The sequence below is a fragment of the Etheostoma spectabile genome, chromosome 17, assembly GCF_008692095.1.
Source record: "Etheostoma spectabile isolate EspeVRDwgs_2016 chromosome 17, UIUC_Espe_1.0, whole genome shotgun sequence".
NCBI lineage: Eukaryota > Metazoa > Chordata > Actinopteri > Perciformes > Percidae > Etheostoma > Etheostoma spectabile.
Window position 1 is genome coordinate 17207782 of NC_045749.1, and position 26062 is coordinate 17233843.

Consider the following 26062-nt stretch of genomic DNA (forward strand, 5'->3'; position numbering starts at 1 on the left):
ACTAGCTGTCATTATTACATATTGCACCTTTAAAAGTACACATTACTGGCAATTATCAAAAGAAATTAGCTCGGAAATGTTTATTATAAAAGTTGTTACATTCTGAGGGGAGGTGACACACAACGCAAACTTTCGTTGACATGAAATCAACAAACAAAACATGAAATCAATGGTAGAGAAAGAAAAAACAAGGAAAACACTGCATTCTCTCCACTGATCATTTGTGGTGTGACAGTAAGAGTTATGTGATCTGTTCACAGAATAAATCAGGGATGAAAAATCAATCAAATTAAGCAACTAATAGCTCCCTTAATGTCTCTGTTTGTGTGCAGATGACACTCCCATCCAGCCATACAACAAGCACCAATCATATTAATTAACTCCTCATTTATTACAAATTAGTTTTCAAAACTAATGAACTATGATTAAAATGTTTTTATTTTGGACAATAAAAACATCCCCGCTCCCACACCTTTGGAGTGCCTGCTAATGACCTTATTGTCATTATGTGTAGATATGCTAGTGTTTATTCATGTGGGGGCGTGTGTGTGTGTGTGTGTGTGTGTGTGTGTGTGTGTGTGTGTGTGTGTGTGTGTGTGTGTGTGTGGTTTCATTTGTACTAATTCATAGAAACTATGACCTCAATTCAAAATATAATGCATGTGCACACATAAATTGCTAAATCCTCTGTAAAATCAAACAGCTATGCAAAAACACAATTTCTTTGTGATTTTCTGCATCACTCTAGCTGGTTCAGGAGCCTTGGGTTTGAACAAATGAGGGTTGTTTTATACGAACAATATAGATTACTGCTGGATTGTATAATATTACACAAATGTTTCCCATAAATCTTAATGTTCTCTAACTGTGATGTAGCCCTCAATGGCAGCACTTTTGATTAGAGAATATTGCTGCAAGGCACCGGTGCACACATTACAGAACAAACATATTAACAAAAAACATTAATTAGGGGATACTCACATTTTGCAGGGAGATCATAGCCGCAGGTGATCTTGGCTTTGCCGGTTTCACAGCCATTTAGTGAGTGGCACTCATCATACAGACAGGACCCCGCTGCTTTGTGTATGCAGCCATCCACTGAAACAAACACAGACATACAAAGAGGTAAGGCCTACCTGAGGAGAAACAGAAACATGGCAGATCTCAAACTAGCTGGGTAAATGAGCAGTTTGTGTGCTTTATCATGTCAAAACAAACAAGCATTTACAGGAACAGGACCAAAAACATGTTGAAAATTATGTTGATGAGTTGGATTCCTGAATCCCTACGCTCTCAAATTATCTCCTGAGCTCTGTATCTCCTCTCTGTAGGGACATTGGGTCTGCCATAGTGTGCTGCGCCTGCTGCTGGTAAATATTGACGAGCTTAGGAATGAAATTAGCTGGGCTCGGATCTAATGACACCTCCACACACACTGAAAATGAGACTGTTCTTCCTGTAATCCTTCTCCACTGTCAACAGCGATATACAATCAGATCATTAACTGTATTATTTCTGCCCTGTGGTGGGAATCTTATATCTGTCCTGTTCTCTGTGGTGAGCCTGTTATGATGCCGATCTGTGTTCTGATTCTGTCGCGCTCCCTATTGATGTGTGTGTCCTGGTTCCACGGAGACCCCGGGTACCCCGCCCCCCTAAGGTTTTAATTTTACCGGGTTAAGGCCGCGATACACTTGATTGATGGAACGTCTTACACAAGAAGGCAGAGAGATAGAAATCCACATTATCCGTCTCTGAAAGCCTGACATCCCTCCAAGAGCATGTTATCAATCACACTGAAACATCATAAAATCCTCCTCAAGTTGTCCTGTAAAAATCCTCACAAGCCATTAGAGGATAACAGAGCCAGGAGGAGGAACAGTAGCAGTTGGAAAAACAGATGTGTCTTTTCTTAAGTTTCTCAATAAAATGTGGCCGACGGAGAGAACAAGTCTCAGACCAGCTTTATCCATCAAAGCTTAAATGGTTGAGAGTGAAGATAGCCTGCAGGATAACCGCTGTTTACATATTTTGAACTGATAAAGAAAAAAGAACTGAGGAACCCATTAAAAAAAAAAAAAAATCAAAATTTATTTTCCTGATAAAAGACCAAATGTGACTCTAATTGCTATCTACATCTCAAATGTGATAATTATTCACGTACAACACCAGGGAAAAAAGCTGTGAAAAAAGGCTGAACATTAGTTGTACATTATCTTCAAAAATGTACTTTGCTTCACATCGTCAACACAGACAAAAGGTCTTCTGATGAGGGATGGTCCTTTTCTGAGCGCCTTTCAATTTCTCAGGGATGAGTCAACGACAACAGCTGGGCGGAAGATTTTCCAGCTCTATCAATCATCTTTAATGGACTGAGGGACAGGCAGTTGACAGAGACGAATCCTGATGGCTTTTGGAAAAAGTAACATGAATCTGACAGTGATGTGGATATGAGGAGGTATCGCTCTGGCAACAATGAAAGCTACTTAACACAGCACAGAGCGGATGTGGCGCAGGCTGTAGGCTCGGCATTCTTATCATGTTCGCTGTGCAAACAAGATTGTCCATGATCATCAGCCACATTTATTTGCTTCATAATTGCTTCTTAACATCTCACAAACACAAACTGCTAAATGCAAAGGCTGAACTGATAGCTCCAGGACCGTAGGCATGCTTCTCAATCATATACACATAAAGTTGCTCCTGCCATAGATGAAATTCGGGCCTTTTTGCCCTTGTGTTTCATTACAGCACTAAATGAATATGATTTAAGCCCCCCAGTATGTTCACCTGATGCAGCATCAGCAGTGACAGGCCACTTATTGTTTACTAATTTCTCCTTTCCTATTGACAGGCTTCATTTTGCGGTGAATTGATCAAGTTTTAATATAGTTGTAATGTTTTAATTAAAATCTTTAATACTTTATTAATTGTTCATTTACTAGCTGTCTTGTTTTATATATGCTCTTTCCATAATATACTGTATATACACACACACACACACATATACAGTATGTATATATACAGGGTATGAGGAAACCATAACGTGAAACCACAACATCTTTCATTTATTCTATCATAGCCACTTAAAGAAAGCAAGTTCAGAAGAAAATGGGACATCGCAGAATGCACATTATATAACTACATCTACACCGCAGATGAAAACCTTGACAAACTTTCAAGTGCTAATTGCTCAAAGATCATCAGTCATTTTAACACCTATTTAACCCTCCAAATAGATTCAGCCTTTAAAGCTGTCATTCAGACGCACTAATGGAACCATATATAGAGTAAATGGGCTGCACTATATTGATTAAGCAGAAAAAGACATTCAGAATGTATTTCTTTATTATAATGTAACGTAATTGGACTGTTCCTTTGAACAACACCTTGTTACAGCCTAAAATAAAGCAGGAGGCCGTTCAATAGCAGGAACGTATCCTGCTAGAACAGGTGTAAAGAAAACTATTATCTTTTCATGGTCATATAAAACCCCCAACATACCAACAACATGGCCAACCCTTGGCAGGAAAGGCCGTTGGACTGATCCATCTCCCTGAGTTGGTTAAACAAGTGCCTCAGAACACACCAAAGCATACGTCTCCATAACAGCAGGCGGGGCTAATCTGTATTGTCGGCCAAAAATTAAAACCGGCAACTGATTGGACGAACACGTAACGTGGGTCTGGTTTCTACGGAATTTCAAAGCTAGACTGTCATGGCGGCTTGATGAGAATACAATCTCATATTTTACTATATTTTACTCACCAAAAAGAGTTTCTGAAAACATTTTAAGGCCATGTAGTCGCTGAATCTGTCTTTCAGTTTGACAAAAATCAGCTTAAAAGATTTTCATCAGATTTTGAGAGACTCTAGTCACACTCATCCCGCTCCTCGTTTCCGGGTTAGCACTCCACCAATCAGATTGATCATTTGAGTCCGACTGCTGGCAATGCCCGCCTTCTGATTAAGCATGTCAGGTCGGCCAATATGAAGGCCAATGGCCCTTTCGGAGCGTTTACCCCATTTAGGCTGAATCCTGCAGTGTCATCCCCCATCTCTCCTCCCACTCCGGACAGACGGCGGCATGGAACACACCAAACAGACTCGAGTCACCAACCTCGCCAGACTGTCCGACGGCCAATTATCGGGTTGGTGTGTCACGGCCTTAAGGCCAGCCAGGTTAGGATCATTTAATAATGCCCTCTTCCAGTTTGCACAAGAGTCCATGCCCCCCAGACTCTTCCTCTCATCACTACTGTACCAGGCATGGCTGATCTCTTACCTATGAGCACCTTGGGAACCCAGTGAGCAAAAGCAAACAGGGTTCTGTGTTTCATCTCAGTAGCTGAAGAGTAAAATTGTAGATCTAAGTTTCAGCTTCCATTTCGCTGCTCCTCCTATTGACGGTTGCATAAGCTACAGTAAGTACGTTTTTTTCCCTGATGATACAGAGTGTGTCACTGCGCATCTAGTGTCAGCAAGTCCCGACAAGCTTGGAAATCTGTTCACAGTGCCCGTAAATGGAGAGGAAGATGCTGAAGTGATCTGGCTTATTGCCAGAGTCTCGGATGCTGCAGCTACAGATTTAATTTACCTGCTTCACGGAATAGGTGGAGTGGCACAGATGTATAGTGGGTAATGTAACGTGTGTTTGAGAAAGATATATATAGCGAGAGGGGGGGAGGGAAGTATAGAGACAAGAAGAGGTTTCAAAATGTGCTTTGTATTTTAAAATTCAATTGCACAGTGGGCTGTGAGACAATTAAAACTTGATTGTGAATACATTTTTCCATGTCCATTACATAGACACCTAAAAGCAGATCCAAGGTTCCAGAAATGAAGACATGTGCCACATGCAATTTGGCCATCAATTTATTTTCTCATTTAAGTGGGATCTCAGCATTATTCCCTAAGGACTTCTACAATGTAGAAGGCTACAACATTACCTAAGGCAGCCTCAGATTCTCATTAACTAAGACTGGTATTTACATTCACTTCACAAATAGCTCACTCTCTTGTAATTCACAATTTAACACCAAGGCTTCTACAAGAATTCTGTATTTTGCACATCACAAGTTTCATAGTTAATTCTGATTATCTGCCCATTTAATTTAATTATCAGGTGGACCTTAATCAAAATGTTTCTCTGTAAAACCTCACAGTAAGTAAATATCATGTATTGCTATCATTCATATGTGTTTGAGTAGTATTAATAGTCTCCTCCTGAACAAAATTATGCCTGTGTCCCTATTACATCATACTTTGAATACAATAATCATATTCAAATGCTAAAACGAAATCACAGTGTGCTCATCCTGATGATGCACCTGCATTAAAGCATCAAAAAGTTGATCAAAGCAACCTCTCGCTCATCTCCCAGCTTTTAGTCTGAATTACATGCTAAGCAGTTGCCCTGGTATAAACACGTGGCCGGTTGTGTGATGCACAATCGGTGGTGCCCAGTGCTATACTTCAACTCCTAAGACGAAGACTTCTTTATTTAACAGGCTTAATATTTAGGCGGCAGCATGTGCTTCTGTCCACCCCACTCCTGGGCTTCCTCGGGCCCCCGTTGAAAAATAAAACGGCTGGGCCTGTGTGGGACAAAACATTTATTAATCTTCTCTGAGTGCCTTGCTCAAAGAAAGCTTCCCCAAGCAGCCACTCCAGCAAGTCCACACAGCTAATGAAGATACCTTTGAGCGGCGGCTGGACGGCATCCCTCTGAACTCATAATGGAAACAAGGAGAGAGCAAGAGACCGATGGAGAGCCATATTGAGAGAGACAAAGGCGACAAATGTGTGTGCGTGTTGGTGTGTGCGTGTCAGTCTGGAGCAGTTTGAATTAGTTACTCAGCTGTAACCTTGGCTCCTGCCATTGTTGAAGACACCTCTGCCTCGTCCTCTCAAGGCTCCGTTCCCACATGCATTAAGGGACTCAGCAAAGCTGTGCTTACTCTCCCGGGGCTTCTCCCAGGCAGCCCAAAAACCAAGGGCTTTCAATCGCTCCCTCAGACACAATGAATACCTGCTCTGCTCTCATTACAATACCCTGCTTTTCAGAAATAGTGTCAGCTGCAATTTTCTCTCCTAATTATTTTCCGCTCCTCCGAGGGTTAGGTTCAGGACTGGAGCCAGAGGAGGCAGCACAAGCTGGGCAGGAGGGAAGGAGGGGGTGAGCTGGATTCTACCTGGCAGGATAGGGAGAAGTCTGAATATCAGCACATGATCTAACAGAGGGGAATAGATAGTTGATATTGAGGTAGGCCTATGTGGCCATTCCCTCCTGATCCACTGAGATCTCAAACGCCAACACTTCTTGTGGGCTTGTCGGGCGACAGGAACTAAAACTTTTATCAATATTCTTTCACGCTGGGAATTGCAGTTTCCACACAAAACAAACACATTCCTAAAACTATTTAACCATACATTTCTTCACACCTATTTTTTATAGTATCCATGGCGACAACATATATCCTCTCTCCTCACAGCCCTTTCTTTTTGTAGAGCTGTACACTGATCAAAGCCACTCCACAATTCCACCTCTGTGATTTACGACACCATTTTCTACTCAACTAATTTCACAGAAGGAGATAATGACATGGATTAGTTGCTAATCAAGTGCCAATCAGAGATGTGGCTGAACTAAATGTCAGGTGGAATATGTTTAAGCCATTGTGGTTGCTCCCTTGTGATACTGGATTATGTGTCCTAATCGCAGCAATTTTGGATGCAACAGGAGAGAGAGCTTGCTCTCTACTGTAACCAAGTTCCAGGAAAAGGGATAATAATCTCTATTTTACCTACAATACCCAGGTCAACAAGGGATTTGGGCTAATAGAATGCTAAGCAGATGTTACTCTCCAAAGTGACAGAAAATATCCCAGGCTTACAAGCTCCACAATTCCCCTGACATCGCTCTATAAGCAGGAACCACAATAAATGACACAACAATCACAGGTTCCATGCAGTGGAAACCCTGTTGGTATTAACTCTTACAGTTTGGCCCAAGTTGACAAATATGTCGGTAAAAATTGGAAGCGCTGAAATAGGATAAAGAAACATAGTGGGTTGCAGTTTCAACCTTAACCTAATATATTGACATACTGCAGGTCGTATCAATAACAGAGCAGTTTGAGGCGTATTTAGAAGTTTGCAAGGATAAATACACATACAAGAACTAAGACAGCTTAAGGGATGAAAGAGAAACCTTTACTGAGGTCCCCTTAAGCAAGGCACTTCATCATAGCATAGTACCCCACCATTGTAAAGGATCATACTGCCCACCACCCAGCTGTAAATGTATGAGAGACAGGCCGGCCTCCGCTGAAGAAAGAACGTGTATAAAAAAAAATTAAGGAATAAATACATAACTATTCAATTACCTACAATTTTAAATTTAGTTGCATTTCACCATGAGCAAAGAAAAAGAAAATTGAAACAACATAACGTTGACTGAACTGTTGAGAAATAGTTAGCCTTGTTAATGCGAGGACATAATTCCTGGCTTTTCCTACGCGCACAATTCCCCTGACACCGCTATGTAAGCAGGAACCAGAACTGTTAATATACTGACACACTACAGGTCGTACCAATAACAGAGCAGTTTGAGACATAATTCCTGGCTTTGACTCCATGTTTTGACCCTGCTCTTTTCCATTGTTCCTATTAATGTCTTCTATATAATATCATAGCTATAGTCAACAGACATGGCCAGGATTATTGCAGCAGCTTAAGAACGGAGCTTCTGGCAACATTCACAGCACCTTTCCACCTCCTGCTGACACGGTAGTTCTTGGATCGGGCATTAGTGAGAATGTATTTCTGCAACACAGATGCACTTCTGTTAGTTTCCAATAATTTAAAACAAAGTTGTGCTAATGTTTCCATGGCACCAAGTTAACCTTTCTACTTTGCATTTTACACCATATGTAGATCTGTTGATCATGCTGAAATTAAGCCAGTTAGTTTTCAGATGACAGCAGACAGATTTAGCAAGGAAAATTAATAATTTTTTACCACCTAATCCATTTATCTAAATAATGGACACTAAAGATTAAAATACTGTTATTCATGACTACTTAAAACTACATTTAAAAACCGGAGTTGGATTTGTGGAGCAGAGGCTGATGTTAGACATGTAAGGAGCACACACTCTTCATGCTGTTCCCAGGGCCGTAAAGGAATGCCAGGTTAGGTTACCACAGCTCATGTGGCACTGTCGTTGGAAACCTGGAGTCCCGACAGCTGCGGACAACTCGGTGCCAAACCCCAGCCGTGTTGAACTCCCTTGGACAATAGTGCAGCCCCGGTCCCTCACATTTAAACATGTTGTTTTTACTGCTCTGTCTTGTTGTTGCAGCACTCCCTGTCTGAGGTAGCGGAGCCACTCTGTCTAAAACAACCTGAAGTACACTGTCTGCATTCTTTACATGACATGGGTACTGCTCATTTTGCTTAACAGCAACTATAGGCTGGCCACACTTTATTTGGATAGTTTCCTATACTGCAGCTTTCAAGTAAATACTCAAGCATATTTTGTGCTCCAGAGTGTCAAGTTTATGACCCCATTTTCAATCCTAAATCCAACCCTTAAATAAGACCAGACATCAACTATCCACGGACACGGGTCTCATATTAAACGCCACAGATGTCTTTGTGACAAATTTTACTAAATTAATAGGACATGGATTATCAACAACTGATTATCCAAATTAGGTGTGACAAGCTACCCGGTGTGGTTTCCACGTCTCTTTTGTAGTTTGCATGCCTTATCTATAATGATTTGCATTTCCTTGCAGCACAGGAAAACTGCACAGACCCGAATGGACATGCATGCATGATTTCTCTCTGCATTTAAACTAAGCTGTATTACTGTTGTAGTGAATTAAATGGCTCGGTATCTGTGAACCTGCAAGTGTACAGCAAAAGGATGCCAGTATATCATCAAGGTACCACTGTCACAACTTCTTAACCCTTGTGTAGTGTTCATATTTTTGTCACACTGCCAATGTTCGCGGGTCTGGTGGACCCACCACATTATTAGGCTTTAAAATCAATACAGCTATAACAATTTATGTAAAAAAATTTAATGGATGTCTACTTTAGCTCAATTACCAATGATATACAGTACATACATCATGTATGGTTCATATTTGCCATTTGCCCCTGTGAGATCACATTTACGATCAGATGGTCATTTAATTTTTTGTGAGAAAACAGGGAAATCCAATTTAAAAAAAAAGGTAAAACAAAAAATATAAACCAAGATTTTTGATCATTAGTGGTGCTTATTTCTTCTAATCAGGTGAAAGTACTTGAAATGTAACAATTTTGTAACTTTGTGTGAGAATAGCAGGTGCAGAAAGACAATATAGTTGCATAGCACCTACATTTAAAGTCCAGCAGACCCGAACACCTCATTTATAATAGTTATGTGTAGCGGGGGTGTGCAGTCATTGACAATAAGTTCTTTGTTATGTTCTTCACAGAAAATGAGCCAAGGCCAATGAGTTTGAGTTAGAAGTAATTATAAATAACATAACTTTATTTAAGCAAACATTGAAAACGTGTCCCACAGACCCGAACACCACACAAGGTTCAAACGATACCATTCCTGTCATTTGGAAACACAAACGTCCCCATATCACTGACTGTGATAACAGCTCCTCACAGAATAGTGTCACGCCTGTTGGAAATTCACCATTTGCGTCTTCTACGATTCTATCTTGGTTAAAACCTTCTTCCATTTCTTGGTTGTGTGTGATGCCCTAATAATCACAGATAACCACAGACTTCCTCATACAGCTTCCTCTTCCAGCTTTAATATCACACTCATTTTTCACCTTTGACTCCTCATCCAGTCTCTTATTATGAACAAGCACTCTGTCAATGTGGCTATTATCGCTTCGTCTCCTAGGTTAGATTACCTTTGGCAGCGTAGCTTTACTACTGCTGCCACAGGAAGGAAAGAGAGAGAGAGAGCGAGAGAGAGAGAGAGAGAGAGAGAGAGAGAGAGAGAGAGAGAGAGAGAGAGGGTGAGAGGCCTGAGAGTCTCAGATCTTTCTCTTCTAGCAAAACTAATCAGAAATGCAATGTTTGTGTGCATGCGAGTGTGTGTGTGTGTGTGTGTGTGTGTGTGTGTGCTTGCAGAGTAACTTTAAATGCAGCTTTAAACCACAACGTAAATTAAAAAACAACTATTTCTCTCTCATCTCTTTTATGTCATAACTGTCTACGAGGTAAATTATTTACGCAATTAAACCCATTTCCATTGGTTCTCTGGGTCCCTAAAAGGAATTAAAGCATTTCAGAACAACTTAAATCATTATTAACAAGAACAACATGACATGTAGTTAATTCCTCCCTGTAAAGGATTCTGACATCAAAAAGCTCTCATAACAGGGGTTTACCATCTCTGGTACAAAGGTAGTCAACATGTAACCCATAACCACCAGGAAACATCTATCAATCAATGTTCCACCAATCTCAGTGGGTGAGAAGCAAATCAGCTGGCAGAGAAGACAACAGGAAGTATGTTTTTTTTCTAATTTCAAAGTATAATCCTGCTGCTGGTACGGACTACACAAAGAGTCTGAACCAGATGGGAATTATTGATCGGACACATCCCGCTCTTATTTAATACTTCTGGAGACTTAACCCCTACTCATGGAGTCCTTTTTGGCTTTTAGTGTGAATTAGCATTATATACTTGACGATAGGAAGATGTATCAGTCTGACACATCTTTGTGTTCCAACAACATACGGCTGGCTCCATTTGAAATCAATAGAACACACACGTATCACACATATGCGCAAACACGCACACACACATTCATCCAGACATAATTAAATGTCGCCTCCTGAAGAAATTGCCCTCTTTGAGAAGTTGGGCTAATAAGGGACACACTAATGGTGAGAAAACACGGTGAGAAAACACAACCCCCAGAGCGAACCTGGCCAATTTCATCATAAATTACTTCCCTGCACAAAGTTCATCTTTGAGTCACCCAAGAGAGCCTGCTGCATGATAGTAAAGGATGGCGTTTCTAACAACAAACAGGCTTTGAGGTGAAAACAGAAGCACTTTGTTCAATGCATATATAGCTCTAAGAAGCAACAACAGGACTAGACAAATGCATGTAATTATTGAGCCATCTTAGTAGCAAAATGTAAGGCTGCTGAGGAGAGAAAGCAAGCATGACTGCTGCTTCAGATTCTTGGATCTGCGGGCCAAACACTCTGGCAAGTCTGTAATTGCATAAATGAAGAAAGATGGAGCCATTCAATGAAAGGCCAGTGCGTTGGATTAAAATACATGAACAGATGTTGCCATTATACATGCTTCTTTGGGTTTGCTGGTGCAAGGCTCTTCCCCAGCAAAGCCTACAGCCTTGTACAATGCATTAATATTTGCAAAATAGCACATGGAGCATGTCAAAACCACAGAGAGCTATGTAAATTAAATGCCACCATAGTTTTGTATTTCTTGATCCTTAACCTTATCTTACCTGTGAAAACAGGCTGTGGATGTTTGATTACCTGCAGGACTATGACAATGTGATAGGCTACAGGACTGGAAACATCCTGGTTTATATCACAAACTAGGATTCACAATATTTTATCGTGATATTTTGATTCAGTTAAAAGAGGAGCTAGAAACATTTGGGCAACAGTAATACAAACAGCACTTCTTTTTAATAACTGCTATTGACTTGTTGGCACTGAAACTGAGGAGAAAAGCCTGCAGCATTAATATCACAGCTTATAGTTCTTTTCCTCACTGCTGTCTACCAACAACTCGTGCCCTTTTCATTCATGTGGGTATAAAATATGTCAATGTAAATCTTATCAAACCAGTGGTAGGGTTTATCTTAGATTCAGCCCAATTTTCCAAAAATGTACTTCTATTGTGCTTCTGGACAATAGGCCAGTTACTCTCTTTAATGAATTCATGAGATGAGGATAAGAATTTATGAGATGAGGATGAGATACCTGCAGCTCGAGAGTTTATTGTAACAGACACGGCAAAGTAGGGCCAATATACAGTACCTGTCTGGGATGGTTCAAGAGCTAATGCCAAAGCTATCTAAATTGTAGAGGAGTGCAATTGGGTATCCTGTTTCAGCAAAGTTAATTAACTCTGCAATATCAATGTTATACATTTTTAAGATTTAAGATAGACAGTTACGCCTGTTATGATAAGATACATATTGAGAAAAAAATAGGTTTTCAGTCCCTTTGTGTAGCAGACAATAGATCCTTGTATGTAGTTAAAGTCATGCTATGAAATGTCATTAATGACATCCATTTAACATTCAAATATGCAAGATACAGTTCAAGGTGGGGAGTAGTGTGTTCTCTACATTCCTTTTTCACATTTATTTAGCTGTTGCAAGTAGCTCTAGCCTTAAATATATTTTATCTGCATAGCCAGGGGGAAGAGAATCACACAGAAGTTATCTTTCATTATAAACATCATTGCAATGTCTGACTTAACAAGAAAGAAGCCTGAAAGAATTAAGGTTAAGCCTCAAAATCAATACCATCATAAGTGTTTTTTTTTTTCTTTCAAAAGAGATTACCAGAGAGTTGTCTAGATAGTTATCAATTTTCCATTATGATGAAAAAGGAGTGAGAATTGAATAAAATCAGTGAAAGCTGCTGGTCGGAACACAATTACTATTTGTATTATATGACACTCAGGGAAAGGTATTTTAGAGGTGAGTGGATTTTATGATTTCTACATGTGTATATGTTGTGTATAAGTTTTAAAATGACTGTATTAAACTTTAAATTAAAAAAAATGTTGCTCAACAATTATACTGATTACTTTAGTATCCAAACAAATCCATAAATATAGAGATTCCCTTGAACTGTAACCTATAATTCAGGGTAATCAAAACACTTGTCAAAAAAGCCCCAGTGTAACCGTGCTGTTAGAAATCATTACCATTCAGTAAATCAAAGTAAGCAAACAAAAGAGGAACAGGCCACTGGAGCCAAAACTTGCAATAGCCAGCGTGTAATCCTCTTCGGTGATTTATCTGACGGGACCCTGACAACTTTTCTTGCAGAATCCCAAAGTGTGCTATCAACTAATTGAGCCTGTGTCAGCGCAGGGGAGATTAAGCGTCTGCAGCTGCCCACTGAAACGTCTTCCCCAGGCCCAGCTGTGCAACACAAATCAAAGGCCCCGGGACTGAGACGAACCGGCACAAACCAGAGCCCACCTCCGTTCAAACACAAAACCCAGCACATATGTCCTGCTATGATTCATTGTTTGGCAAATGTCTCCAATATAATGTCTGGCTGTTAACCAAATGTGATACATTTTGACACTTAACTGGTGATTCACATAAATTCCAATGAGCTAGGTGATATAAGAGAATTTTTGCTTAGATCCTAAGATCTAAAACAACCACGACTTCAGGACTACACAGCTCTATTACCCTCTGGGTCAAACAATGCATCAACGATTGGCACACTATTCACTGACTTGACTTATAAACATGCCCATGATTTTTCTATTGACTCACTCTCCTTCATAAATGATCTTACTGGGCTTTTCTCCCCAAGCTCTGTTGTCGTAAAAAACTTCTAGTAGACCTCTGGGCTTGCCCTCAGCTCCCTACGTCCTCAGTTAAAGGCCCGTCATCCTCCAGCTGCCTCTACTTTTAAAAGTCCTGTGTGGTCTCAGTGCTTAACTAGTGGCCATGGACTGACTCCACCATGTGAGGCTCCTTGCTGCAGAGCCAAGGATTAACAGAAATGGGTCTTTTATAATTATACCGTCATGATTCCAGGCCTTTCCTGCTGGTCCTTTTAATTAAGTAGATAATGTTTCTCTGGGGAAGACCAGCTTTAACATACTTACCGGCAATTTTAAAAACGGACTTTTCTCAGAATTGTTGCAACAATTTAAAAAAAATAAACTATTAGTTTATTAAGAATTAAAACACAAAAGCACATATGTGGGCATGCCAGAACTGCATGTGACAGGAACAAACATTCATTCGTAGGGTACGTCAATGTGATGACTTTAAAAGCTGCCCCATCTCTAAAGGATGGAGGTGAGTCTTGGAGGGTAATAGGCTCTTCTGTCACTCACACCTTTTGTGAGTGACAGTGACAAGTCTAATAACGAGGGAGATGCCTGGTCACCCCCCCATTCAACCATTTCACTGAAGGGACCTATCTCTGCTATCCGGTGGGCAGTCATGCACCCATGCAGCACCCACCTTGCTCTGGGGAGGTTTTATAATTCAAATGGAACGCTATAATGGCTTCCACAGTGACAGCACTCAGATGGCTGCTTGTTTACAGCTTGGCTTACTGCCCATTCATTTTAAACCCTCCACAAATGCTACCCCAAACGGGTTTTTTTATGACGTGCATTAGGAAGAACGGAAACAGCAGTGGATATGGTCATTTGGAGACAAAAGATATTCTCCCAGAAACATTTTGCAAAAGAAAACTGGCGTGATGAGTCAACATACTTTCTGAGTTTCCAATTGAGTACAAATACTAACTTACTATCAATCTAGAGAAAAGCTAAAATAATAAAATACCCATGTCAAAACTTTATGGTTTGGGGATTACAGATGAGTCATCGCTTTGTTTTAACATCACACACACTTTACTGAAAAATTTCCGTCATATAGCACTTTGTGTATCACAAACCGGCAGAGTTAGATATCCGTTATTGAGGCTATGATGGAAGCCATTGACCTTCCAGAGATGATATGTGGACTTACAATGCAGTGCACTGTCACCTCTGAGGATATAAGTTATCAATTCTGACTTTAAATCTCTCAGGTCAGCATATATGTCATCTAAGCAATGGAGCAGCTGTGATGGATGTTTAAAGAATAGCGGGTAACATTCTATGTTTTAGAGCTAATCTGATTATTTCCTTATAGCCTCTTAACCAGGTTATGATCCATTTTTCATGTCTTATGCTAAGACGGGGTATATTAAATCCATTTATCGCATAATTGCTGATGCCATTAAAGAAGAGATTAAGATATTATTAAAATCTGATTATTTTGCATATCAAGGCTGCCTAATTTTCAAAAATAAGACACACACAAGAAATGTTAAAAAAAAAAGGAAACTTAAAAAGTACCTTTACCTCAGTGCGGGTATAGACGTGTTGTTAAATTGAATTTCTTTTCTTTTGCAGTAAACTATTTAACTCTATAGGCCTTATGTTAGGTTGGAAAGTCGAAGGGGTTTTTGGTCAGTGTCAGAAGACAGAATTGTGCCAAAAAAAGGACTGCCAATGTATCTTCTTAATATACTGGATGTCTGATGGGTAAAAGATGGGTTTGGCACTATCTAGATTTGGCATTGAAATTAAATTGGTATCCAATTGCATGGTTTGGCCAATAATCAACTCATGATCATTGCGGAGTATTACCATCTGATATTTTGCATTTGCTGCTGTGAAAATGTGCTCTGATGCCCAATTGGGCTTGGTCATACTTAACTAAAGCCCAGGCAAGTAGGTGGTGAGAAGGAATTTACTTTAAAAACAAGAGGAAAAAACAGTCATTACTTTAATTTTCCATTGTAGGAAATACACTCAATAGCAAGACCTCATAGGAGAATGTGTAGGAGTGTAGGATTAGATTGTATCTGTATACAGTAGCTGAGTGGATGGCCAACTGAAAGACAAACACACTGCAAAGGACTGAATTTACACCAGGCGGGGATCCCAGTGCAATGTAAACCAGACAACCTCTGGAAGCGATCCAGCAGACTGAATAATATTTAGATCGTACAGACTTTACACCTTGCATTAAAACCAACGTTTCCTTTTGCAGATATAAAATGCACAACATCTAGGTGTTTTTTGCTCTACTGAAAGCATCAAAGGGTCACGTGTTGTGCTGTATTATGTACTCTTAAACTCTTAACACAGTTTCACTGGAGAGAAGTTCACCCATCTGCTTTTTAATACGTTAGGCCGGCAATACATCATCAGGAAAAGAGTCCTCATCATGCCCCTTTCTGGGGGGAAACAATCCACGTTCTGCATAGACGGCAACGGCGTAAACAGAAGAAGTTGAACATATCTCCAAACTTTTACTTTAAACACCACGCTTTAAATTTATAACACTATGCTGAAGAGTTAGTTTGTGCTTGGTTGCACACACAATACATCCAAAAACCTTGATCTTCGATTTGTTCCGATGCCATGTCCTAAAAAAAAAAATATCTTCATAGGAGCTTTGGCTCCAGGCTATAGACCAGACCGGCATCGCTGAGGCACCGTTTTTTTTAGGCTCATTAGATAGGTGAATATTCACAGTCAGTGTGGTAAATCGCTAAACGATGCTGCTGATACAGTAACAGTTACAGCAGCATCCCAAAGTTAATTCCTTTATTAAGGTATCATGAACGCTCAGGTTCAGGCAAGGTCAAAGAATAAACATCAGACATATATAAAACAGACATTTGTTTAACAAAAATTTAATCCATATACAATTGTCAAAATTATGATCCAAACACACGTCAAATTGCATTGACTTCTGGGATTGTCTGTTTTCTATCTGCCAAAAGGGGTGCGGCATTGACGTTTTGCGAAGTACCCATTTGTAGTGGTCTGAGGCAACGAGCCTTTCCAGTGTATGGTCTTGGCATTTAACATTACAACTGGGGATTTGGTCAATGGAGAAAGGGGCAAACAGAGAGCTGGCCGGCAGAGAGACCTGGCACAGCCTTGGTAAACACCAATCAGACTGGAAGTGCCAGTGCAGCTCACAGACAGAGACCAGAGGTTTGGCTCTGTTCTCTCTCTCTCTCTCTCACTCTGGGGTAGCTAGTTTGAGCGCAAGTTCTCTCATAAACTGGTGTAGTATTCAAACAAACTGTTGTTACATACTAAAGGCTCAAAGGTCATTTACTATAAACATTATGGGTCCTATTCCTACAATGGCTATGATTTTTTCTCATCTGTATCCATTTATTGTTCATTATGAATGAAAATAGGTGGTGAGTGCAGCAGAGGGGAGTGTTACTACGAATCAGGAAGCATGGAGGTGAGTTCCCTGCTTTCAAAGGGAATGGCAGGATATAATTTGATTGGTCATAATTGATGCCAGGCAGTACAACACCAGCTGATTTTTTTTATTCCTACCAATCTCTCCTTCAACAGTACTGCAGGTGCACCTGGGCTATATAAAACCTCTAATCACAAAATCAACATCTGTTGGTCACACCCAAATAAACTTAAACTATGAGATCATGCCACCACCTGCATTTGGACGCAGTAAAATGGGCTTTGTGAGTTAAACAAGCAAATTTTACACTAACTCTACTCATCATATGGCAATGCATCTTTGAGATATCTCACAATAAGATACAATACAACATGAAGAAATCCCTATAGAGATGTTTATTTAATTTATTTAAGAAATAGTTCCTGGAGGGGCACCAATTTAGATAAACTTTGATCCCCTGAAAGGACATTAAAAGGTGAAACTGCTTGCTCTTTTCCACACAGCATGGGCTTTCTGTCTTACTCAAGTCACAATGCCTCTGACTCCAGAGATATCAGCTGTAAAGTTAATTAGTCAGTGTGAACGAGAGACCAACAATAGCGCTTCGCAGGAGCACCAGAATGCTGATATTAAGCTTCTCTTCTGTTTTATGTTAGGACTTGCCTTCTGGTAATCACAATCCATTGAAGCCAACATGCATACCAAAGCAAGACACTTTGCCCGGTTTTAGGCTATGAAATTAGACAGAAAATAAACCTCAAGTGTACACAGTTATGGCTCAAAATTTGTGCCTTTTTCAGGAGCAATTTCCCATATTTATACAGAGATAGTTCAAAATATTTACTCTTTTAAATTTCTTAACATAAAAAACAAGATAAACTACTGTGATCGCTAAGCAGTAAAACAGTAAGGGAACTCAGGAAGTGAAAACTGGTCTTTAAGATGGAAGTGCTATATTGAAAATCTTATTAAAAAGTAAATATGCACAAATAAACTCCAGAGCTTCAACGTTTTTAAAGTAAACCGTTGCTTCCGTTAGGATTTATCATTCCATGTGTTATGTTGTTTTCTAGCTTATCCAGTCTGTACAAACATTTATACATTAGGTTACTTATCACTGCGTGATGTATGGGCACATTTATATTGCTGAAAATATAACTGGCACAATTAAATCTTGGCTCACAAAACGGAACGACACCCACTCAGGGTCATTACCAGTGATCTATACTGCTGTTATTATGAGCACTGCTGTTATTTACCCCAGGTAAACAGTGTACCAGGTCACTCAGTAAGAACAGCCGGACCTGCACATATGAAGTGAGTGGGTTGTATTTTTGTCGTTAAATCAGCACCCTATAGGAAGTATACATACAGTATGCTCCCCATATTTATAGGATATACGATGTATACTACAGTATACGGCCACATTTTAAATACATACATGACTTTATGCATGTAAAATATGAAGAACTATGAAACACAAAGAAAATGATCAAAAAACGTAGAAATAAACCCGTCAACGTTGCTACTCAAAAATGATATGCTTTACTAAAGTGCTCAAAGATAAAGAATTTAAAGTTTCACCTTCTTTTATTTGTCTAACATTTATTTTGTATATTGTACCTTTTCTGTTCTCTTCTTTACTCACAAACACACTGAGGCCCTGGAAGTACATATTATACATACTAATAACATGTCTCCTGGAGCTGCACAAAAAATCTAAACCAATGCATGCAAACTGAGTTTCTCAGTTCATTATTGTTTAATTTAAATCCTCATAGTGATATTTGTGGCTAGATGTATTTTACTGTTGTAAAACTAGGGCAGATGATGTATTTCTCCCTTTTATTAAGAACTTACCTCCTGTAGAGAACAAAACTGAGCAATATTTTTAAAGCAAGTGTGCTACGTGTCAAAAGCGCCATGTGTGATTGCATTCCTTTGAGTAAAGTGTAGTGAGAAACAGTAACATAAGAATGCCCATTAGTCCAATGCAGTTCCATATCCAAAGAGACACGATACAATATGAAATTTGAAACTGCTCTGTAACTGTATAATGTGTTTTTACACCAGAGAATGTATGACCATCCCACTCCTATTCTTATTCTGTTACTGTTCACGGACTTTACTGTGGATCCAGACATGCGTTCTCTAGAGATATAACCCTACCTGGCCTTACACTCCTCTTCAGCTGGCCTCTTCCATTCCTATGACCCATCTCAGTGCAATAAGTGCATCGACAGCTCTGTAACCCCCAGCCACTTCACACAAAACAAAATCTATTCAATACAACCAATAAAAAATAGTTTTGTTTTCCTTCCCTCTGTAATGTGCAAATTACTGTGCTGTGTTCGTACAGTGTTATGTCTTAAATGTTGTTAAATGTTTATGTTGTTACTGCTTTTGATCCATCTCTGTAAGGTGATCTTGTGGATTCAGAGAGTGAAGTTATTTTTAAATTTTTATGAATGTTACTTTTATAAATAGTAGTAGTAGTAGTATTAGTAGTGGTAGTAGTAGTAGTAGTAGTAATGTGTCAACAACAGGCAAGAGCCAATAATGCCACCCTTCATATGACTTTGTATTTACGAGGAAATCTGGAGGCAAGTACAGCCGAATGGTGACTGGAAACAAAAAGTCACTTGAACAAATGTCACTGGCCAGTCAGCAGTCCATTTACACTGAGATGCCATGAATGATGTGCTTCATTTGAGACTGCCTCAAATGTTTATCTGCAAGTCAGGTGTACTGGCACTCCCATATTAATGAAAGGGTGAGCAACACACTGGGCATCTTGCCAGGGATTATGCTGGGTTTAAAACAGCGACAGCCCTGAAAGCTAGCCAGGTCCTCTCCAAGTCCACGCAATCTGCAATGCAAATAAATCAGCAGTGTGTGGCCAGTGCAGCAGGAGCACTGCAGAACAGCCTGACTGAGAGCAGTGAGTGTTAAATTTATCTCTCTTTTTTTCTGAGTAGCCATCCCTCTCTGTCAGGTGCCATGGCCATCTCATCGCCATCGCTCTAATTAGACGGGGATCCCCAGAGCAAGCAGTTTGATGGAAGACAGGAACACTAATACATACCAGATCCTCTCAATCAGAAAAATTAGAAAGTTATAAGCCATTACTTCTTTTTAGTAAGTTTTTAGCTTAAATAGCTGGCATAATCACTGCTGAATATGGTATAGACTGCACAGCCAATTTCACAGAAGGTAGTGCTTTAACCATACCTTTAATCATAAACTACTTTCCTATAAACAGGTGCAAACATTTACATGTCTTTTAAATTCAGGTATGTCTGTAATGGAGCGAGATGACAATTTGGCAACTAGCATAAGCACTGTTTTTTTTTTGTTTTGTGAACATATATTAGGTGTAAACCCAGTCCCACAATTTTTGCAAAGCCATAGTAATCCAATTAACTTTATGTGAAGCTGATGCCAGCTCCATAACTAATACGTTGTTTTGCTATTGTCAATTTGCAGTACTTAGATTACTTTTGGAACTACCAAACATTTCTGTACTGCTGCAGTAAATGCAAAACAAGTATTATACCAATGTGTGACATAACTAATGAAGACATTAGTATTTATGTGTGTCATTATGATGCATTTACATTTAAATTAACTGTACAATGCTCTATACAGAGCAAACCTTTTTTATAGAAACTAACAGCGTTTTTCCATTTCATGATACCTTCTCAACTCGATTCTTGGGGTTTTCCATTACAAAAAAAGTCCCTGGTACCTACTAAAAGCTACTTTTTTTGCTGCCTCCAGCTTCTTTTGAAACTAATTTGTTTTCTTGCTGTTACAAACAGCCACATGCCAAGAATGAAATACAATAATACAATACATCTTCAACATTCTGTGCGTGTGTTAGGTCAAGGCAGTTTCCTCCTATGACAACCAGCCACACTCGCCTCATGCATGAGGCGAGTGTGGACGAAAGAAGGACGGGGCACCACGGCCGAGTCGAGCAGGTACCATGTAATGGAAAAACGCCATAACTGTTACCACACTGTGGTGCAGCGGAGGAGTGGGGAGTTTGATCAACAAATGCTTGAATCTGGATTTTGGCTCTTCAAGACTAAACAATGTTGACAATTCAACTCTTCAGAAAGATTAAATAAATGACTATATATGCTAGTTTAATCTTGCATTTAGGTTATGTGTGCCTGCCACTCAAGTAATATGCATAGTATCACAAGTTCCAACACCTGCTACTGAACCCCACTGTAGTATTTGTATCCTGTGAAATTATGTGCATATCCTTCCTCCTGCTTTCCTCCATGTCAGCAGGCAATCATTCCTATTTCCATTCACATTGCATTTACTAAAACCAGGTATGAGGCAAGCGATTCATTTCTCCTTTTCTCCTATCTGTCTCGAAGATCATTTCTGCTGAAGCTTGGCAGAGGCAAAATGGAGGAACGGAGCAAAGCAGATGATCAAATTGGAGGATGATTCTTGTGTCGTTTCACTAAATAGTAGATTTATCCTGGCCCTGTTGCTATGGTTGCAGTACAGCGGGGGGGAAAATGGGAGGCGAAGTGTAAATCCCTTCATTGATCACTTGGTTATACTTTCATCATATCTGGTGGTTAAGGTGAAATGTGTTATTGGATTGGTGTCCTCATAACAAGCTAGATTAAAAGCTTCAATGAAAATAAGGGCTGAAATGTTATTCAATGCAATAAAGCATACACAAGAGACGACAACAAAGAAGAAAAAAAGGAAAAGAAAAAACATTTAGTAACCTATTTATTAAATAAATGTAATATTGGAGTATATTTGTGACAGGACTGGAGGGCAGGCGTAATGAATGGGTTCTCTGAAGTCATTTAGAACAGATAAAAACTAGTTTAGTTTAATTAGATTTTCAAACGGGTGGGGGTGTTGTCCCAGTTCTGAAACAGAACAGTCTTTGTGCAGTTGCATTTAAAATCTTGGGTGCATAGGCTACTCTAAAATACATGATAATTGTGCATTTTAATAAGCTTGAAAAGTGTGGAGCAAAACAAGCTGAATCCCGTCTGCATGAACAAAGAGATCCACCAGTCACATCCTCTGTAATGCCATGCTGTATCCACTAAGGCCTGCACATTATAGTACAACATAAATCTGGGTTATTTAATCAAGTTGTTTTAAAGTTAGGCATTCAAAAATTAAACGTTGCGGGTTAGTAGGGACATACTCAGGTTGTAAATTCAGTCGCATAAAATATAATTAACAGAAATCCGTAAATCCGTCAATATTTCTGCAATGTTTTGAGCTAAGTGTTAACAAAAAATATAGACTATGCTTCCTGTTTTTGTTTTTTTTGTTTTAGAAAAAGGGACAACATTTGCTCTAGTGAAGGGTAAAAATAACAGGTTGTGCCTCCCCCATGGCCTGTAAATCGAGTGGATGATTGGAAATCACTCCAAGTGAAGCCAGACAACCCCTTACCTGCACAGATGAAAGTATCAGAGCCAGGATATGGGCTCTAATAGTAGGCTAGAGGAAAACAGCAAAGCTGAGTGTGTCCTCATATTTTTCAGTCAGAGACGCCCCACCTGATTTAGAGCACACTTTTTTCAAGCACCCATGTTACAAGCCTTTGCATCAGAGCTGACAACAGAATATCTGTTGGTCGAGATCAGAAAACAACCCTGTCATTGTGTGGCGGTCAGTGGACACTTAGTTGATCTACATGCCAATCAATGAGCACAATCAATGTTCCGATGAACACCAAGCACTGATTCAGCAGCTGATGCTTTAATTGGATAGAACTAAAAAGGGAGAGAGGATGACCCTTTCATTGACCCTTATCAATGGAGCTGTGCCTGGAGCACAACCTTATGAATGACCCTGGTGTCAGAGGTTGATCAGGACAACCCTGCTTAACCCCTGGACACATCAACCCATGAGGTCATTTAGCATAATTTGAAATCATGTGTCAAAAGACTTAGCATCTGGTAAGCATTTTTTCCAATCAGACTAAAGTGAGAGAAAAATTAGCCACAACTAGGAGATATGTGGTTCCCTCACACACAAGGGTTTTCTGTAAAACCCAAAGCATGGTAGCCTAAGACAATCAGGAGAGGTAGAGTGACAACTGAAACCTTCTGTGTATGCAAACAGGAACCTTTATTCACATAAACTGAGCAGTATAACTGCTCAATAAAGCTAATGCATGTAAAAAATGTAGTAACACAGGGGCCACACTAGTTCATGAAATCCTCCAAAAACATTTTAATCTAATTCTCAACTACATGTCTATTATTATTTAATGCAGGCAAGTTACCTCACAAACTGGGTTTTCATCAAATACCAAGCTATGATTTTATGAGCTCAATAGCTAAAGCATGACAAGGATACACAAAACCTTACAACTTCAGATCCTGCATATCCGATGCAATTTAAATGTCTACTATCACAGCAATGAGGTGCCAAAAAGGCATATTTTATCATCTTTCAATTGATGGAGGGGCTGATTTGAGAGGTGGAAATCCCAAAGGACTGCAGAGAGAAAGATACAGCACTAGATTGTTGCAAAGGAGCCATGTAAAAGATAACGGTGAACAAGTCTACACAACATCTTAGGCATCTTGTTGAACCCCCACAGTGTTCATATTCTAACAGATACACACTGTTAAAACAGTAGAAACTCTACTATAGAGAACGTTAACACCAATCAAACACTGAATTTTGTATATGTGTAGTGACCAGGAAAACAAAATTGGTAATAGTGTCGGCCTTAAGTCTTTTAGGCATCGTTTCATTTGAATGACTTTGCTAATGAGTGAAAAAAACGTTAAGTCAGTAATCTTCTATGACCCAGCCAATTGCCTTTACAGGGAATAAGAGGTCTTTGGGTTTAAACAGCAAGAGAGAGAATAATTACATGCACAAAGTCAGACTGGCCTCAAAAAGTTTCTGGTTGACTTAGCAGGTGCTAATGGGATGTTTGAGAGCTTAGGCTTTGTAGAGTGGAAGCAACCATCTCAGGCAGTGAGCTGACTGGAGCACGAAAAGACACCCTGCTACTCACTGATGCTGAGACTGACACAAGCTGACAGTCAACTGCAGACTGGTCACTCACCCTGCAGAACAAAACACTTCTCTAAGAAGTAAAATGAAAAACACATGCGACTGACCAGAAAGACAGAAAATATTGGAAATGACAGGCAGACAAGGGTTGTCTAGCATGTGTCATCCAGCTCTGGCAGAGACAGAAGAAAGCTGTGGTTCTTTTGTGCTACAGTTGTAATTTCAGAGTTGTTAATTACTATCCAGAGAACGGAGATCAATGCCAGCATCCTGGCACTATCTGATGATTAATTTCACTTACAGGATATGTTGATGGCACAAGTAATTCTCAGAGTGCCATTGTCAGATTTTGACAGGATATGATGAGGAAGATAAAAGTGCTCTAGATTACACTGTGCACATTCCTATCAAAGGAAATGAGTCATTTCTGATGTCCAGGACCTCTACCTAGGTTTTGGTGGGACTGTGTTCACATTTCCAGATATGGTATTCTTTGTAGTGTTTTGATTATTCAACCAGCACTGAGCTGCTGTGACTCATGATGTTCAACTGCGTACTTAAAAACACATTTTTTAGTCATCCGGTGTTCAATCCACATCAATACTGTTAGAACAAAGCTAATCTGGATGCAGTGGAGAAACAGCAATCAAGTCTGTACAGTGACGATGGCTGCAATATCCGCTTGTCACAGACCGTTTGCAAAAGTGTTTTATAAGAAAACAAGGGGGAAAAAGGAATTCGGTAGCTTCTCTAACAAGCTGCTGTTGTGGCCATTACACATTGAGTATGCCATGTGTTCCTCGAACAAAAGAAACCTGAGTGCTTAGATGAGGGAACAAATTGCCTGTATCAATATGCATCGAGCACAGCGAAAGGGAGAATGGCGATGTTAATGATTTACGGAGGGAAACGATGCCCTGTTGCTTTCACTGACTGGTCAGACTTCAAATGCTGAGACACTTACCGTATGCTGCTGAAAAAAACATTGGCACCTCATCCCTGCTGCTCAATTTAAAACTTAGTAGAACAACATCCATATTTTTCAAAAAAGAAGAGACCTTACTTTGGGTTGTTTAAGTTTTTGTAACACACATCAGGTTAACAGGTTAAGCCACATACTGTTACATTTCAGTAAAACACTTACTCATGCTAGGGAGCTCATAAAAACTAGTGCTCGTGTGACTGGAAACCACATTCTCTAGCAGCAGTCTCAATGTCAGAGAAGCAGCATTGTGTCTAAGAGGTCACCAATTCAACTGGCTGGCTGGGAAAATATGGCGACATAAACGAGTAACTGTCGGCTCTCTGTCAACAATTACCATCAAATTACCTTTGAGCAGGGCATTTACCCCAAATGGGTTTTTTAGGGCTGTTCAGAGTCCAGTGCAAGCGGGTGGATGCTAAATTACTTAATTTCTGTGAGTTATAATTTGATATAAAAAGAAAGGTTAGCAAACAGTTGCTTATTTTAACACCCAGCAGTTACAGAGCAACATTATCATTTGACGTTGTGTTTCTGGCTACCTAATCCGTGTAAATCCAATACTCACTTTGCTGTAACTCTGTTTTTGCTCTCTAACTCCTGAAGGTAATATGTGTTTTTTCAGCTACTAAATGTTCCACTATGTTCACCAGCTAGTTGCTAAAGCCTGTTTTATGCTTCTGTGGAGGCTCCCGCTGAGCTTTCGCCATAGCCTACGTTAGTGGCCTGGTGTTTATACCTGTGCGCTGGTGTGTGCTTTGAGCCGGCATGTGTGTGTGTCGGGGGAGTGAGAGAGACGGTAATTAGCTCCGGAGCTAGTACAGACTCTAGAGTCATAGCGAGAGAAACAAAGTGTCTCCCCTGTGCTTTCTGACCAAGGTGAGACATCTGTAGCAGAAAAAGTTAACCCTCTCCTTGATTTCACGTTGCTTACGGAGAAGAAGAACCAGGAAATGAGTCGGGGGAATTGCAACGCTACCAAGCCCCGGCTGAGGGACGTGCCTTGCCGCAATGTGTAGTTACATTTTTCGAGAGG

General features: G+C 39.9%; 1 protein-coding gene across 6 annotated transcripts in view; it reads right to left on the reverse strand.

Annotated features, from left to right (window-relative positions):
- Positions 1–26062, reverse strand: part of macrod2 (mono-ADP ribosylhydrolase 2) — a 473980-nt gene that overhangs the window by 298709 nt on the left and 149209 nt on the right. For all 6 annotated transcript variants that reach the window (XM_032540524.1, XM_032540521.1, XM_032540523.1 and 3 more), the window contains exon 5: positions 982–1098. In XM_032540524.1, coding sequence (XP_032396415.1) covers positions 982–1098 — 117 coding nt within the window. The remainder of the gene's footprint in view (positions 1–981; positions 1099–26062) is intronic.